Consider the following 18,615-nt stretch of genomic DNA (forward strand, 5'->3'; position numbering starts at 1 on the left):
TGGAATGGATCGAAATCTTTTCTTGCCTTGTATTGATAGAAGGGATACCAAGCCAGCTCCTTCTCAGCGGTTGCAACAGCCTATGATGATGGACATGTTTCCAGCCCATTACCAATTGTAAGTGAGGACATCCCTGCCTTCTTCTGCTTATCCCTTTGAATCACTATATACTCCTCCAATTGTCTCACAACCTCGAGCAACACCACTCAGTTGGTAGGGTAAGCTGGAAGCTTGTATGGAGGCCCGAAGAATCCCTGAATTCGGAGGTAAGTGAATTTTGGATATTGGATGTACCAACACCCGAACCGACCGATGAAGTCCATAGACTCTTGAGAGAGCCTCCGGTGCAGGCCACCTTGAAGTGTCCGAGTAATGTGCATCAAGAAGGTATCCTTCACCCTTTTGAAATGGAAATTCTCCTCCATGTGGAGCTAGGTATAGCAATCGTATACTGGAAACTGGTTCTCCTTGTTCCCAACTTCTCCTCTACAAGTGAGACCTCTGTACCTGTAGGTCCTGGCCAAAGAATAAAACATGTAAGAACTCATGAAGAAATTCCTATTCGTCTCCAGGTTCCTTAGCTGGTTGTATGGGTTGTCGCTAATCATCCAGGCCCAATCTATCATTTTTACTCCATTGATTATTTCATTAATGAAATAATACATCCAGGGTTCGAATGGAGCTCCCTGAGGATTTCCTATTATTCTATTGAGCGGGACAATCATGCCCCCAATGTCCTCCTTGAAGTATGCTCGCACTAGGCTCTTTCTCTGGAGTTTAGAGGCGCCCTTCCTCGGCTTGTCTAGCCAGGAATGGTTAACTATGGCATCATATTCCTCTAGGTGGTCATGGTACAAACTGTCAGCTTCGTCCTTTGTCATATACACTGCGTTGTGGTACTCTGGGATCCTGAAGGCCTCATCGCTGACATTTGCCAACACTCTTCCATCAGGTGCAACAATGTCCTTACTGATGGGGTTGTAGTGTTTGGCACATTCGACTACTAGTTCGTTGCACTGCATGGTAGGGAGGAAGCTAGCAACATGCACAATACCACTCTTCATCATCTTTCGCGCAATGGTGGTAGGCACAAGGTTGTCCAGACCAAACATTCGCTTCTTAAATTACCTCATATTGATGTGTCCGAGGTTGGTGTCGCTGATGTTCTTCCACTTTTAAGTCATTCTCGACTCTGGAGGAGCATCTTTGTCTACCTGGAATTTCATAACGTCTGGGGCCTGCAAGTAAATAATGAAATTTTAAAGTTAGAAAATGATTTGCAAAGTTTTGAAAATAAAGGGGCTGCAAAATGGCAAAGTGTTGGAAAATTTTCCATTTTTATTCTTATACTTAGCCATAAAAATCGAATTTCTACCTAAAAACCCTCAGTCTTAAGGCTGGTTGTGGTTACCACCAAGTGTCAAAACTTTCAAAAAAATTTCATACAGCCAAAAAAAATGATTTTCTTCCTCCAAAATTTTCGAAAAAATCATTTATTAAATTCTGGAAAATATTCAGAAAATTCATAATTTTAATTTCACCTCTGACTTGGATAGAAGTAAGGCTAGAATTTTCTCCAGAATACTTAGAAAATTCAGGAAAGTTTAGATAATTCTTCCTCGTGCTAGTTGCCTTTCTCCAAAAATCTGTAAAACTTTTGCCAAAAAATATTATCCAACTTCTAGCAATATCTAGAATTTTCTCTAGATGATCTTCAAATTGACATACTTTACTAAGCTCTCCTTAGTAACTTTGAACTTCTTGCTGTAATAATGAAGTTGATAATGAAGTATTTGTAGACAAGGTTAAATGTTCAAGCAGAAACCCTTATAATCATCCAACTCATACTTCTAATTTGAAGTTCATGTTTCCCAGTTTTAAGACAATATCTCAAAAAAAACATTCCATTTTGATTTAAGTCTGAAGATATTTATCAATTCTCCAATATTCCCTTTCAAAAAAAACTTTCCATTTTGATTTAATATCTCAATAATCTTTCAATATTCTTTTCCTCCAAAAAAAACTTTCCATTTTGGATTTATTTTGAAGATATTTAATAATCCTTAGATATTTTCTTCATTTTGGATTTAATTTTGAAATCTTTGTGGATTTTTTTGTGACATCATGTTGACTTTGTTTGACCTTCCATGTGTAGGCGGACTTTTGGAAGTTTATCTTCATCTTCTCCAAGTTTTGGCGGACTTTGCCTACCTCTCCAAGGTATGGCGGAGTTTAGAGGGCCTTCCCATGTGTATGGCGGACTTTGGAAGGTGCTCTTGGGCGGACTTTGGTGGCTTCTCCATCATTTGAAGACCTTGGGCGGAGTTTTGAAGGTCTTCAATATGTTTTGCTAGGGACACCAAGGGCTACTAAGACATGGCGGAGTTTGAAGAGGGCTCAAGGCATGGCTCAAGGCATGGCTCCCACCTTGGGCGGACTTTGGAGACACCTCCTAGGGTGGACTTCTAGCAACATCCTCTAGAGCGGACTTTAGGCAAGGCTCCCACCTTGGGTAGACTTTGATGGCTTCTCCAACTTATGGCGGACTTTGGGCGGTTGCTCCATCATGGCCTCTTCAACACATGGCGGACTTCAAACTTGGCTTCTCCATCACTTGGCATGCTTGGGCGGACTTTAGGCTATACCCCTATGCACCTTACACATACATGGCGGACTTTGGTGGTGTCTCCCTAGTGCACCCTACACATACATGGCGGACTTTGGTGGTGTCTCCCCAATGCACCCTACACATACATGGCGGACTTTGGAGTGTTGGTCTTCATGGCCTCCCAACCTTGGCGGACTTTGGAGAGTGCTCCCACATGGCCTCCCAACCTTGGTGGACTTTGGAGAGTGCTCCCACATGGCCTCCCAATCTATGGCGGACTTTGGAGAGTGCTCCCACATGGCCTCCCAATGCATGGCGGACTTTGGATGGTCTTCAACCAAAGAAACGGGACTCGGACTCGGCTCGGACTCGGCAAGGCCAACTCGGACTCGGACTCGGGACTCGGCATCAAACTCGGCTCCAGACTCGGCTGGACTCGGGATAGTGAAAAACTCAAGAAATTTAGAGATTTTTAAATATTTAAAACCTGTTTTAGACACCCTTTATTGAATACACCTTAAAGACACAATAACATCATCAAACTCGGCTCATTTGATTACATACACAAGTATACATCAATCACATAAGCATAAACGCAAATTGTAGCTGAAGAAAATAACAAACATAGATATATAAATATTGTCAAATGTATACAATATTACAAAACTCATGGAATAAAAAATCCATGTCATCATATGATCATCATCAAATGTTTCATACAAATACCAAAGGTAAATACAACTACAAGTCTATGGCTCAGAGGAGCCTGCACGCTCCGGCCCCAACCCCTTGCGAAGGCGTCTAAGGTAGGTCCTGGATGATTCGACTGCCATAGCCGCTCCCCGTGACACCATGCCATGCTCACCAACATCAGGAACATCCGTGTCACTATCTGCCTCTGAATCTCCTGTCTGTGCTCGTGCTCTCCGCTCCTCCTCTGCCATGGCTACAGTCTCAACCTCTATATCTACCTGGTCGATCCAATCAATGTCAGACTCCGAGGTTAAATTTTCTCTACTTCTATCGACGCGGTTTCCCCCATATTTTTCGACCGGGGTTTGGGGGCAGCGCCCCTTGCGCGCTCCCTGTCGCGATACAAGGCGAGGTCGAGGGGCAGCGCCCCGCGAGGCCAAAAAAACTTATTACAAGTCTGAATTAGGGTTTCTTTGAGAGTCTTCCTTAGGGCCTGGTTTTGCTCTTGTTGCTAATTGGGTCTTGCTTGGTGAGTGAGTATCATTCTTGAAGGTCCAAGCTAGGTCAAGTTGGTGAGTGATAAAGTCTGGAATGTCATCCTGATCTTCAAATGCCCTGAAATTTGGCTAAGTCTGGAATGTCCTGATCCTGAAATTTGACTAAGTCTGGAAAACTGAAGAATCCTCCAAAAACTAAATTTTGCAATATAACTCCTGGAGGCCCAAAACCACTCTCAAACATCCTGACAGTATATATGGAATATAACTTAAAGTATAAGAAAATATTCCATAAAATAATCCTGACGGAGAGACCAAAATGTCAAATTTCGCCCTTCCAAAAAAACTTATTACTTTTTAAAATGTTTTTTTTTTGTCATTTTATTAACCCAGCCAGTAGCCAAGTCTAGAGCTCAGGACTCGCCGAGTCTGGCGATTTTGAGCCAAAATCGCCAACTCGGCGAGTCTGGCGAGTTTACTCTCCAGACTCGGCCGAGTCCGAGTCCGAGCCCCTGGGACTCGTTTGGCCTGACTCGGACTCGAACTCGCCGAGTTTGGGCGATTTCGGGCGAGTCTCGTTTCTCTGTCTTCAACACATGGTCTCCCGCATCGTGGTGGAGTTTGAACCTGCAACAATACTTCAAAACCCTTGTTAGCCAAACTTAGAAGAATTTTCAGAGAAATTTCAAAATTTCACAGCTTAATCAAATTTAACCGGATTAACTTGAAATTTGAAATCCATGCTTAAGTGGATCGTCTGAAGCAGCAAAAAGCCTAAAATCTAGGGATTTAGCTTTTTAGGTCGAAACTCGGAGTTTTCGAGTTTCGGTCGAAGCTGGTCAGTGGTGCAAGTGTAAACCCTAGGTTTGCATCCCGAAAAAGCAAAAAAGCCTAAAATCTAGGGATTTAGCTTTTTAGGTCAAAACTTGGAATTTTCGAGTTTCGGTCGATGCTGGTCAATGGTGCAAGTGTAAACCCTAGGTTTGCATCCCGAAAAAGCAAAAAAGCCTAAAATCTAGGGATTTAGCTTTTTAGGTCAAAACTTGGAATTTTCGAGTTCCGATCGAAGCTGGTCAGTGGTGCAAGTGTAAACCCTAGGTTTGCATCCCGAAAAAGCAAAAAAGTAGACATCCCTTAAAAATAGGGAAAACTTTCTAAAAATAGCCATACCGGGGATTGGGCTAAAAATGCCAAAAACGAAACTTCCTAAAAAATAGGAAAAAAGCAAAAAAGCAAACTTTCTAAAAATAGAAAGTTGTCCAAATTCGTCCAAATCAATTGCGATCTTCGTCCTTTGGCCTTTCTAAGCACTCTAGTGGTGTTCGCATTCCGGAATCACATAACTTGCAAAAACTAACTTTCAATCGTCAGGGCCTGAAATGCTTTGAACTGGACAAGGCTTGGGGAAACTGCAGCAAAAGGTCACAGGACACTAACAAAACCCTAGAAAGCAGGAAAAGAGAGGGTCCCCATTTGCAATGGGGCGAAGTGTGAAAAAGGTCACAACACTAACAACAATAAATGTAGCCTTGAACAATCTGAAAATCGCTCTTCAAACCCCTTTAATTTCTGTAGATTAATTCTTCTAAAATGCATTAGTACTGTACCGATTTACTATTCACGGGTACTGTACTGTAGAAGCCACGAGTCTCTAATTGATCAATCTTTAAACCCCTTCAAACTCTTGATAAAATTCTCCAACTTTAAGCACCAATAGAACTCTTGGATGAAGCTCTCCCAAATGCCACAATTCAGTGGATATTTCACCACTTCACAGCAACTGCAACATTGAAGAGTATCACATTCTCCAATGGCCTGGAAATTCGAAACCCTTGGCTTCTTCCTCTCCAAAATTCTTCAAGTATCAAAAATGCATAATTCACCACGAGGTTCGAGTTCTTCAAGACAATATATATATTTCCCTCACAAGTTCGATTTCTCCTTTGCTCATTAAATGATATTAAATGATAATAAAATTAGATGCACTTTATCATTTAATAATTACCTTGATTTGAGAGTCTAATTAATTAATTCCAATGGCCCCAACTTATGATACCTCAACCCTCACTTAAGTTATAATATTAAGTTTATATTATAACTTAATAATATAAGCTCCGAACCATTAATATTTATTTAAACTAAATAAACATTAATATCTCCATTATTACTCATCCTTTTTGAACATCGTCTGAACTGGAAGCTGACATGATGAAGCTGCATACGACCATACCCCTCTACTAAAAATAGCAGGGGTCCATCTCTGACATCTCTGACTTACTATAAATAGTAAGTAATGCATACAGAGTCCAAATGAAGCCGAACAAAAGCCAAACCTACAAAACTCTGACCATTGGAGAAGCTACATCCCTCAAAGGACCCTCTATTCAATCTTATTAGCCTACGAGGGTCAGTAATAGGCTAATGCCATTGAATATCGGATGTCAACAAAAAGGGGACATCACATTGCATCTGAAGCTTATCATCAGCATAAAGAAATGCTATGTCATCTCAAAGTATGAATTTAATATTTTTATGTGATTGTAATCTGCTCTGAGCAGCAGAAAATTGAATAGATAAGCTCTATTTCAGTTAACCATTTTGTAATTGTGCTTATTCATATGTTGTTGAATTTTCATCATATCTGTATACGAGCAAAACCATTAAACTACAACAACACTATCAAATCTGCAAATTGGAAAACCTATGAACAGAATGCAAGTAAACAGTGGGAAACATCATTGACAATAGCAGCAAATGCTAATAACAATTTCCAGGGTTTCAAACTGTTAATGGAATGTGAAGATTTCATTCTTAATCTTGCATCATGTGAATGGTTCAAATAACCAGTATGATAATTGTTGAATTAAAGTTCATTTACAACTGAAACACATATCTTTACAAACAAAACCTTACATCCTCAGAATATGCAAACTGTTGGACAAAATATTTAATAAGAACCAGCACAAAAAAAATTGGCTTGCAAATAGGGGGTGGACATTACAGTTGTATCAGAGTAAAAGAACCTGCCAACCTGTGACTTTGTTCACAGTTGATTTCAGTGATTGAAGATGGGCAACAGGGAAAAGGGCCCTTTAACAGAACAATTCAAAAAATTGTTCAGATTTATTAAGTTTGAACTTTGAACCTTCATCGAAAGTAATGGATGTCAGTAGTACACTCTATGCTTTTGTAAAATAGCTTGACTCTTGGTATCCATCAAAGAAAGTTCTTCTTAACAGGTTAAGGAAATGGAAATGTGTTTATCAAAATTGGACCAATCAGACTTTGAGGTGTTGAAATGGGCAACGGAGGAACCATTGGTTGCATTAGTCTAGTTCCAGATTATGATGCGTCCTGATGATGATGTAAACTTTGCAAACACTATTTGTCTTAATGAAATTATGAGTATTTCAGTTCCTGAAGCACCCTGCAATGATGACATATTGAGGGAGCTACTACAGCTGAACTTTGACAGTTTTCATGGGTTAGGTAATACAAAGAGCCCTTCTTTTGGTAAGAGGGTGACGATTTTAGAATTGATGGCTAAGATCAGATCGTGTGTTCTCTTGATTGATTTAGACTGTGATGATCTCATTCTTTAAATGTTTCAATATTTCATAGCTTCTATCAGTAAGGATCATGAAGAAACTGTCCTCATTTGAATAAGAACCATTATTGCCTTAATCATTAATGAAAATGGTACCATATCCCAGCTCATTTTATCTATGTCAGTGGCTGTTTTGAAGCAAGAACAGATTACTTGTTCAGCTGCATATGAATTGATCAACAGTGTTCTAGAACAATGTGAGGAGAAGTTGAAACCTTACTTGGCTAATGAGGACCAGGTGGAAGAAGAGGAATTCAAATCAAGAATTATTGATGAAAATAATGGCTTACCACCAACATGACTCCTTAGAAGTGAATGCAAATGTTGTTCATGTGATTGTGCATGAGGGAAAATACAAAACAGAAGCCTTGGATACATATTCAGACCTTTCCAATGAAGTTGATGACATTAATGATGAAGTTGATGAAAAATAACAGATTGAAGCTTCCAAAACAGCTTGTGATGAGGATTTCCTATCTATTTATAGTGATGGTAATTCAGGTATGTATAATATGGAGAAGAGTATTCATGATAGTTTCAATCTCTTTGAGTTGGTAAGTGATTTAATTGGGAAATCCACTATTCCTAAGGCACAAATTGAACACACGTTCTCTGAACAATGCAGCCAACCCTGGCATGCATGGGATCTAAGTGTGTTGGCACCTGATTTGGGATGTGTTTCCTTTTGAACAATATGAAGGTGAAGCCTATTCAGAGATTGATGATGAATCAAATAATACCTTATTGTGTAAAGAACCAAGTGACTTTGTTGATTTGGATCCACACCCTAATGTTGAGCATTTTCATCAAATTAGTGAAGAAGAGGCACAATTGACTTGGGGCAGCCGTGTTGACACTATTGAAAGGTACGAAAAAAGTTCTGATTTTTATATGCATCATAACAGCAGTTTGCTAAACCTGCATGGTCTTGACATTTACGACAGAAGTTGGAAAAATACATTACTGGTGTCATCTAAAAGTGAAGAGCAAACCCTATCCAAATTTTATGGCACAAATAGTCTTGCATAGACTTACATCCAAAAGGCAAAAAGAAATCAGCATGAACAAATTGTTTCTCTTACTGATTTACAAATGACTAAGAGCACAATAGAGAAGATTAAATCAGCATACTTGCACATGATCCATAATACAGATGTGGCTACCAAGATTATGGGTGAAATTTTATTTTCATCCATGGAAACAAAAGTTAAAGTTGATGAGGTTACTCTTGAGCTTAGTACAGCTAAAGATTCTCTGAAAGGTACTCAAATAGCATTACCCAAAATTGAAGAACTTACTATTGTCACAAAATTCAGAGAGCAAGAAAATGAGGAAAGAGAAAAAGAGATTAGGCAAGTGATTGAAGAACTTGATAGCATACAGAAGGTTTATAATCTAGTCTCTTGTTTCAAGAAATCAGAAAATGAAAGTTCAGATCAGCAGGAGGATTGGTTTGACCTTGGAGATGAAGATAATCTTAATTTCGCTGATAACCCATTGTTTGAGATGGGTGCTGACATATTATTTCATTATTCACTCTTTGAGTTGGATGATGAAGCACTTTACGATTTTACTGATCTGATCGGTGATAATCACAGGATTTGGGAACCAAGTAAGTTTTCAAATGTGAGGCTTGGACTGGAGTTATGGACAAGATTTCAAAGTTGGTATTTATATCCACTTTCCAATCAGCCCATACAGAACTTTATTTCCTTGCACACAGATGAATTGGCATGCAATTTCAGCCCAACAATGGAGCATTTGGCAGTTGGAGATGAATGGGGAAGGTGATCTGATCATAGGAGAAGACTTTTCAGCCATTTCCATGCTCACATATCCGATGTTTTGAGGAGCAATTCAAAATGACAGCTGCTTCCCTTGCATTTCCACACTGATTATCGCAACATCAGTTTATGGGCACACAAATTTTGAGCACTTGTAGGTTTTATGGCTGCAGATTGTGAGACATTTTTCAGATATGATGCAATTAATTCTAGCCTCCACCTTGGTGAATCATGGTTATTGCAGTCATTTCATGTTGCTAATCTATACATCTTCTCAGGTATCATTGATAATTGCAGTTGATTGTGTGAGCTAGTGTGCTCAGGATCGCCCTTTTGACAGTTTGAGATTAAGTGTCAATAAGGTATTCTCAGTTTACGACCACGAAGGCATTCCCGGGATAGCCAAATTCAAAGTCGATCCTGCTGCCATCTTCTATATCAGCCACTTGTCAAGGATCAGCCACTTGTCAAGGATAGATCTGCTTCATTTTTCGGACACCGTGAGGAGATCTGATGAGGATTATGTTTTTTGGTTTGAGCATATTATTTTTCCTATTGCCCAATATCATGTCAAGCAATGGGATTGCAGATGTAGACCTTACTGAAATGTTTCGGTATAAGATCTTTCATGGTATAGATTTCAACCCTTACAAGTATTTCAGTTTGGGTTCTGAGGATGGTCACATTATTCGGTTATAAGAGAGGAGAGTACAGATTTATGCCACTTTCTGAAGTGAATTCCAACTTCTAGTGTGTTCTCCAAGATTCTTGGAGAGAACATCTATTATAGTGAGTCACGTTTTTCATTACTCATTATCATTATCACTCCACTGCAGTCAAATTTCGATTTCAGTGCTTCTAGAATGAGAATTAAAAGTTTAAAATGTTGGACTCCGATAAACTAACTTAAGTGCCCGGAATAGTTATATATTGAAATAAATCACTTTTCAAAGTAACAAGGCTTATGGTTTTATATTGTTATTTTCAGAATATTCTGGGAAAGTTTATAAAAGGGGTATGTGAGCTCATTTGGCATTATGCAAACTATTTGTTTTCTCTCTAGTGAAATCCTTGTGGTTCTCTGAAATCGAACTTGGTTAATCTCAAACTTCTTGAGGACGGAAACCATCTTGCAGAAGATTAGCCACAGTGATGGAATATCTTCCCTGGCTAATGCAATGATATTCACTCAAAGTACCAGCTTGGGAAAAAGGATAGTCGCAGGAGAGATTTGTTTAGTGTTTATTTGGTATTATTGTTTTGGTGAGTTGCAGGAAGGAGTCAGGATGCTATGACTTGAAGAAGATAATAGCTGCAAGAGTCAAATTGTTGGGATGCTGGATGACTTTCATACATCTTGGCGTGGTATTAACCTCACTATGGCATGAGGGTTAGTGTGTGGCGTGGAGCTAGTTAGTAGGCTAGGCATGAAAGTGAATAGCCTTGCCTATAATGGAGTTTGGAATTTGAACGTGGATATTGAATGCTTGCCGAGTGCTTTTAGATTGCTGGACACTGGTTGCTTCTCATTGCACGGATTTTAGGAGAATTTGAGGTATATTCCAGGCATTAATGATCACCCAATATGAGTGCTAGCTTCAAGCAATTGCTACACATGGAGATACAGGGGTCCAAGTGCAAGGAATAAGGTTGACTGCAGTAAAGGAAGCTTGGATGTATGAGCTGGAAGTTCCCAGACCATCATAAACTTCGTCCATTGTTTGATGTTCACATCTGAAGCTTATCATCAGCATATAGTGATGCTCTGTCACCTTAAAGTAGGTAGATTACAGTGATATTGTAGTCAGGTCAGATTATAATCTGACCTAAGCAGCAGAAAATTGAATAAATAAGCTCTATTTCAGTTTGCCATTTTGCAACTGTGCCTATTGATATGTTATTCAGTTTCCATTGTATCTGTATACATACAGAACCATTAAACCTGTAACAACACTGTCAAATCAAAATCTGCAAACTGGAACACCTATGGACAGAATGCAAGAATATAATGGGAAGCATCACTGACAATAGCACCAAATGTTGATAACAATTTAAGGGTTTCAGACTATTAATAAAATGTGAAGATTTCATCTTTTAACGTTGCATCATATGAATGGTTCAAATAACCAGCATTAAAACTGTTGATTTAAAGTTCAATTACAGCTGAAACGCATATCTTTGCAAACAAAACCTTACATCCTCATACGCAAACTGTTTGACAAAACATTTAAGTATAACTAGTGCAAAGAAATTTGTCTTGCAAATAGGGAGTGAGCATTACAGAAAGTAGTAATCTAGAAAAGCATCCCTTCAACTAAAGAAATTTATTTTTTTATCATTACATGTTATTGTAAAGTTAAACAAAGTTCCTCTATTGTGGAATACATGTCCTCTTATTCTTAGATACTCTAATGGCAATTTTCTACAAGGGAGCTTGCAACAATGAAAAGTGGTAGGCCCTATTAGTAGGGATCCAAGCTCCCTATAGGACGAGTTATAGGGAAGTTGAAATTGATGGAGACGCACAGATAGTAATAAATGCAGCTGACAAAAGATTGTCTGATTGCCAAATAAATTGGCTCCTTAGCATTATCTTAGAAGAGTTATTGATATGGAAGGATAAATTCAATTATGTGGAAGTTTCTCATTTATTTCAAGGAACATAACAAGGCTGCCGATGTTTTATCTAATAAAGATTTTTTGCAAAATGCTTTCTCATTGGTCAAAAGTACTGAAGCAAGAGATTGGGAGAATCTGCATGAGTTTATTGAGGATCGTCCTCAACCCATAATGGTATAAAGCTAATGAATAGAGGTTTTATGATGGTTTGAAGATGGTGGCTGGGTTGGTTAGCATCATGTTCGTATCACTAATCATATGTACATGATTTATTGCTCAGTCAATAGAAGCAGTGGAAAGGTTAACATTTCTCATGTAAAATGAGGACATCAAGCAAAGCTCGTGTGTCTTGTATAGGTGTTGATCATGCTATTTGACTAGCAGTTGATGCAATAGAGTTTTAACTTTTATCTAATGGTGGAGATCTTAACAGGTCTCTTTGCTCTCATAGCACATGGTTCCTCTTCAAGACACAATGCATTTGGGGCAGGTCACCAATTACAGGCTCACAAAGATCTTTTATTGTAACTCAGTGGATAATCTCAAGGTCATAAAGTAGTTTTTGCTAATGTAGATTAGATTTCTTAGTAGATAAAATAGAGGTATCTTGTAATTTTATTGTCTCACAAACGATGCTCTCACTAACCTATGAATCTTGCAGGTTGCTGCAAGTATAAGGGAACATAGCATGTCCACAAAGTATGTTGATTTGCCAAGTATTGATAATACTTCAAGTGCTGCTGATTATATCACAAATATCGCTGTGTTGAGAATGAGATCGAACTTTCAAAGGCTTGCACTAATAGATTACGGTACTCTTTCATCGATCTGTTTGTGAATTATATATATCTAAATGGGGAGGCACATCGATGGTAGACATGTCTCCACACGTGTGCAGACATGTCTCTCCACCGATATGTCTGTCCATTTACTATTGCAAATACCAATTCATAATCGGTAGCATTAACAAACCGTTTATTATTACAAACAAATACCAATTCATAATCGGTAGTTTCATAATGCATTAACAAACCGTTTATTATTACAAAAAAATACCGATTCACATTTGATAGTTAACTATTCAGTTAACACAACCGATTCACAATCGGTATGTTAAAATGAAGAATCAGTTAATCGATATACATTATCGATTAAGGTAAATCGATACACATTATCGATTTATGGTAAATCGAAGAAGATAGTTGATACACTCTATCGACAGGGTATGGATCATGCATGATCACAGATTTACACTTGGAAGATGATGATCGATATACGATCAGTCATTAGATTATTTATATCAGATTTAATTTATTCATGACAAGAATATTAATGTATGTATATTAATATATATAATAATAATAAACTCAATTATTATTATTATGTATATTGGTACACATATATAAATTATTCTAATAATGTAAGTCTCATTCATGATCATATTTATCTGACCAAAGCTATCATCTTTAACAGTTTTGGGGATGGAGGGCTTGTCAAATAATGGAAGTATGCACTCTAGAACCTCCATTGTTGTAGAATTCATGCACAAATTGAAGATGCTAATTAGGAATGATGAGTTGAAGAGAAGTATTCAAGCATTGAGAGTACCGGTGCTTGCAGCAAGTGATGAGAAAAAGGATACGTTTGCACCAAGTGATAAGAAAAAGGATAAGTTTTCAAGCACTGCAAGTACCAGTGCTCTCTAGATTAACAATTTAATGCTAACAGTTTTATGGATTCTAAAAATTTCTGCCAGGCTATGTATTTTGCTAGATCTGAGCCCATAAATAACCATTACTAGCATATTTTCAACTGGTAAAAATATATGCTGATAATTCTTCAAGGCAGAACAATACACTTTTGTCACTACTATTTTACCATCTTCAGCCAATTTTTTCCAAAGAAGCCTTTTTAAATCATAAGTAAAAGTGTTTTTGTTCAAGGAAAAAATGTTTCCAAAAATAAGCATATTTTACAAACAGAAAACACTTATCAAGTTTACTGTTTTAAGGTAATTCTGTTCTGAAAGGTTGAAAACAACCTTTGTGTCACTTAACCTAAATTTCTTGAAGTTTGTGTACTATGACTTTGTAGTTGTCAATTTTTGTCTTTCTAATATGACCAAAATGTGGATTGCATGTTAGATCATAACTGTATAATTCATGGCACAAGTTGTGAAAGAAATCCAAATGGCAGGTCTGTGCATCTATATCTAAAGTAAGGATCACTCGTATGCCAAAAGAAGATAACTTGCATAGCTAATAAAAACGTTGATCTAAAGAGATTGTCCACAAAAGATTAGAAAGAGGGAAATTAAAAAATTAACAAATAAATATATAATGGAGCATGTAAATAATTTATGCATTTCTAAAAAAAATATAAAAACAAGGGTAATCCCTCTAGTATATCTGGGCTCCACACATCTTACCTCCTGAAAATTTTGAATGTTCACATGATTATCACAGCGTACACCCTTGAAAAAGAGATCTCCTCCAGTGAATTGTTTACCCAGACAAACATTTAAAGTGACCTCAGAATCATCTACATGAAAGCCTGCAATCATGAAAAACCAGAGCAAAGACTATTCATTATTAGCCAACAGAAAGCATAACCTCATGTTATGCTTGACTGACAATAAAAAGATTGCTAAGGAAGATGTGTGCTAGGGAATTGTTCAAAATTCACTAATCGTGTTTACAACATAAGAAAGTGAAGAACAGGAAAGAGTAGCATTTGCGCTTAGTAAGGAGCAGGATGACATGATAAGGAAGACCCTTCAGCATCTTGAACCATGGCAATCCTCATGCAAGACACCATTGCACACCTAAATTTAAGGTAGGTCAATTTACCTGTGGCCAGAGAAAACTAAAACAATGTTTTTCAACAAATAAGCCTTGACTTTAGGGTAAGGTAACCTTAATTAAACTCATTACACACATTTCGACCACAAAACTATCAAGAAGTGCATTGAAGAACACACTTTAACTTGGATAAGCAACACAAAAAGATTTTTTAAAGAGGGAAGAAAGGTGATCCTTGGAACTGGAACAAGATGTAGAAATATTGGAATGTATTGTACACATACAAAATTTTCATATTGTGTCAAATTTAAGCTAACATTTATTGTTTTCCCCAAATACAAGTCATGATTAGGTCTTATCCAATTTGTTTGTTTTGTAAACTTTGTGGTGCTTTTATGAAAGTTAAAGGTATGGAACAAAGTTTTCAAAGACATTTGTCACAACGGAGAGAAGTTTTGTTTAAAAAATTCCATAAGGCCTAAGGACGAGGGCGCACCTACATACAAGAAAGCCAAAGAATCCAATGGAAAGGTGCGTGCACCTGATAAGGGTAAGTTTGATATCAAATTTCCATGCAGAAGTGCACATGTGGAGTACAGGTGTGCACCTCATAAAGAAAAGGTGATTTCAACCTTCAAATCATAAGTCTCGTATTTAGGTGCAAGCCTGCCCTATAAGGTCTTTCTCAACAACGTTTGAAAATCTAATATCAGGTTAAAGTGACAAATCCAATTCATAGGTGTGAACCTAAAGCAAAGGCACGCAACTCACCAAAGGAAGTGTGTAAATTAGATGCAAAAGCTATACACAAGTGTGCATGATAAGCTCAAGTGTGTGGTTATGTAGAGTGGATCAAACCAAGTTTGAAATCATGTCAATAAGTGTGTGCACTTGTAATCAATGCATTAGAAGATTTGAGGCACGAATTTCAAGGTTGTTTCTAAGAAGAAAGCATTAGAGGCACACTCAATATACAAGAAAGGTAGAAGAAATCAAATCTAAATTGCTGGTGTGTAGGTACACACCAATAAGCAGGAAATCCAAAACACCTTGTGAAGTGTGCATCTAAAATAGACTACCATATTCTCGTGTCTGAAAGAAGAAAGCAATAACATACATATTGAGGCACACCTAAGTATGATGTTCAAAGAAAAGTTCAAGTTGCAGCCATGAGGATGCACCTAAGCAAGAAACATGTGCCTTCCTAGGGATGGAATTTTTTCACTTCAATGGATAGTTCATAGGTGCACACTTGGGGGTCATGGGCACAACTCAATGAAGAGTATTTTTTTTCAAAATCAGAATAGCGAACTGCATTGTAAGGTGCACATGTGGATCAAAAGTATGCATCTGATAAGGAGAATTGTTAAAAACTACATATCTTTTCAAATATCGTTGTCAAGTGTGCATTGTGATTACAAGAATGCACCCAAACAAGGGCATAGCAGTGTGCACACCTCCAACAAAAGCAAAAGATTCATATCAAAAATCAAAGTCCAATCCAGTGATACGAGACTCACATGAACTCACCCAGACTCGGCGAGTCGTGAGCCAAGACAAGACTGGTGAGTCTCAGGGGCTTGGACTCAGACTCGGCTGAGTCTGGGACAGACTCGACAAGTCTACCAAACTTGCTAGACTCGTCACCTAGACTTGAACGGCATCAACCAAGTTAAAACTCAAAATAAAATATTAAAAAAAAAGTGTTTTAGTTGCTATCTTTTAACTTACATTTGCTCCTCTACCCTAAAAGCATTGTCATTTCATTTTGTTGGCAAAATAGAAGGAGAAAAGAGAATTGTTGTAGCATCCACCCTCCAAACTGAGTTTGCTGAGATGAGTTTTTTTTGTATTTTTTGTGCAAAGGATTTTTGGTTTTTCTTGCATGTGTTTGCATGAATGTGTTTTTGCTTTGCATGTAAAAGATAATAGCATATAACATAAACCCAGAAAAGTACACACAGATGTTACATAATATGAACACTACCCAGATCATAAAATGACAAAACATAATTTACTATGACATACCCATTTGTAAAAACTCCAACCTTGCACATTAGCCGAACTGGACCAGCAACATGCACTTCATATGCCGAACTGGACCAGCAACATGCACTTCATATAACAGCTTCAAACTATTTGTAGGAATATGATAGAGTTCATACAAAGAGATATTCAGATTTATGACCCTAGGCGCCCAAAGAACATGGATAGAGTACTGTAAAATGGGTTCCAATCTGTCCGAGAAAACCCCACGATTTGGCTGACTGGTACGGCTTTGTTTGAGGGCTGCTATCACCTAAATACATGAGGAACCTGCCTTTATCAGACCTGTTCCATCTGCAGAAGTATGGCGTCCAGATCCAGCAGTAAAACTCATAAAATCTGCTCATGAATAGCCATTGAAATCTGTTTCTTCAACCTGCAATAAAATCTGAAATAAACCCTTACAATCTTCCTCAAGGTGTTCACCAATGATGCTCAAATGAAGCTCCTGTAGTGAAGCCTCCAATGCTCTTCCTGATGTGGTCTTTCACACACAAAGAAGAGAGATTTGAAGAGGTTTTCGTCTCAACAAATCTGATCTGCAAACCTGGAAGTTCTTCTCAAACCCCAAGAAGCTGTAGAAACCCCAATATCAATAGCAAGAGAGAAATTCATAATCCATGCATAAGCAAATGAGCTCACTTTTCCAATTTTTATTTCCCTCTTGCCTTCCAACGCCCAAGAGAGAGAATTTTAAATTGTTTTAATTTTAAATTAACCCCTTGTGCCATCATATGGGCGCCCACTCCTAGGAAGACCACTTTTAAGTTATAACTTAATGTTATAAAGTGACGTTATATTTATAACTTAAGTTACTTTAATTTTATAAACATAATATAAGTTAAATATTTAATTTAAGTTTAACTTATATATCATCAAATTAGGCTCTGAATGACGAACCAAGGTCTCCTGCTTAGGTCCAACTGCCTTACTAAAATTAGTAAGCGCCCAACTCCTGACTTACTATATTTAGTAAGTCCCTGAAATGACCCCCTGTACAGTGCAATTAGCCTACGGAGGTCCAGGTATAGGCTAATCCTCAACAAACATGTCTCTCCAGGTATAGGCTAATCCTCAACAAACATGTCTCTGGGCTAAATGGGGGACATTACAAATGTGAGCAAAAGTTACCGTGCATTGTAGGCACTCAGCAAGGAGGTAGAGCAAATATCCATCATTGAATCCATTTGGGCAGCTTCATACTTACGTTTGGTGAATCAAGAAGTGTATACCAACAATTGGAAGGATTTTCCATTTGATTTCAAGTTTGATTTAAGATGTGAGCCTGATTTTTATTTTTGTGTTTTTTATCCAAAATTGCATTATTTTTTTGCATTTCAATTCTTTTTTTTTAGTTTATCTTACTAGATCAAAGAAAGAACCCTAGATGTGTTTGATTTGTGTTTTGAACAAGCCCTACTTTTTATTTGGAACAAACCCTACATTTTTTTGTATTAGTTTAATACTTATAAATGACATTATTGCAGCAGCCTTGAGGTTTTCAAATCATTTCTTTCACAATGTCTAGAATCCCAATTAGAAAGGACCTATTGTGATGTTTTCACACATCACCCCATTCCAAGTGGGGACCCCTCTTTTCACTAGCTAGGTTAGGTGCTTTGTTAGTCTAGTATTCTCTTAGCAACATTTTTGTGGTCTTTAGCCTTAGAATGAGAGAGTTTCGTCTTGATAGGTCCAAGAGTGGGTCCGGGATTGAGAGATGTGAGATTATGCTTGAAGCAACCAAGATCAAAGAGACCAATAGATAGCACAATAACAAGAGAGATAAAATATGACAAGAATAAACTATATTCCTATCAAGATGCAAAAGAGATCGACTAGATCATCAAAAAATTACGTACAATGTATGATGAGTCTGCTTATAAAGGCAAGGCTAAGAGACAAGAGAGCACACAATGATGACATGTGGCTCAATGAGATGCAAGGGTAGGTAGGGGTA

At 37.8% G+C, this 18,615-nt stretch overlaps 1 protein-coding gene across 3 annotated transcripts in view; it reads right to left on the minus strand.

Moving 5' to 3' along the window:
- The window catches only part of LOC131051018 (2-oxoglutarate and iron-dependent oxygenase domain-containing protein CP2), a 147,925-nt gene that overhangs the window by 56,334 nt on the left and 72,976 nt on the right, over window positions 1-18,615 (minus strand). For all 3 annotated transcript variants that reach the window (XM_057985359.2, XM_057985360.2, XM_057985361.2), the window contains one exon: window positions 14,237-14,361. In XM_057985359.2, the coding sequence (XP_057841342.2) occupies window positions 14,237-14,361 (125 nt within the window). The remainder of the gene's footprint in view (window positions 1-14,236; window positions 14,362-18,615) is intronic.

The sequence above is a fragment of the Cryptomeria japonica genome, chromosome 6 (genome assembly GCF_030272615.1).
Source record: "Cryptomeria japonica chromosome 6, Sugi_1.0, whole genome shotgun sequence".
Taxonomy (NCBI): domain Eukaryota; kingdom Viridiplantae; phylum Streptophyta; class Pinopsida; order Cupressales; family Cupressaceae; genus Cryptomeria; species Cryptomeria japonica.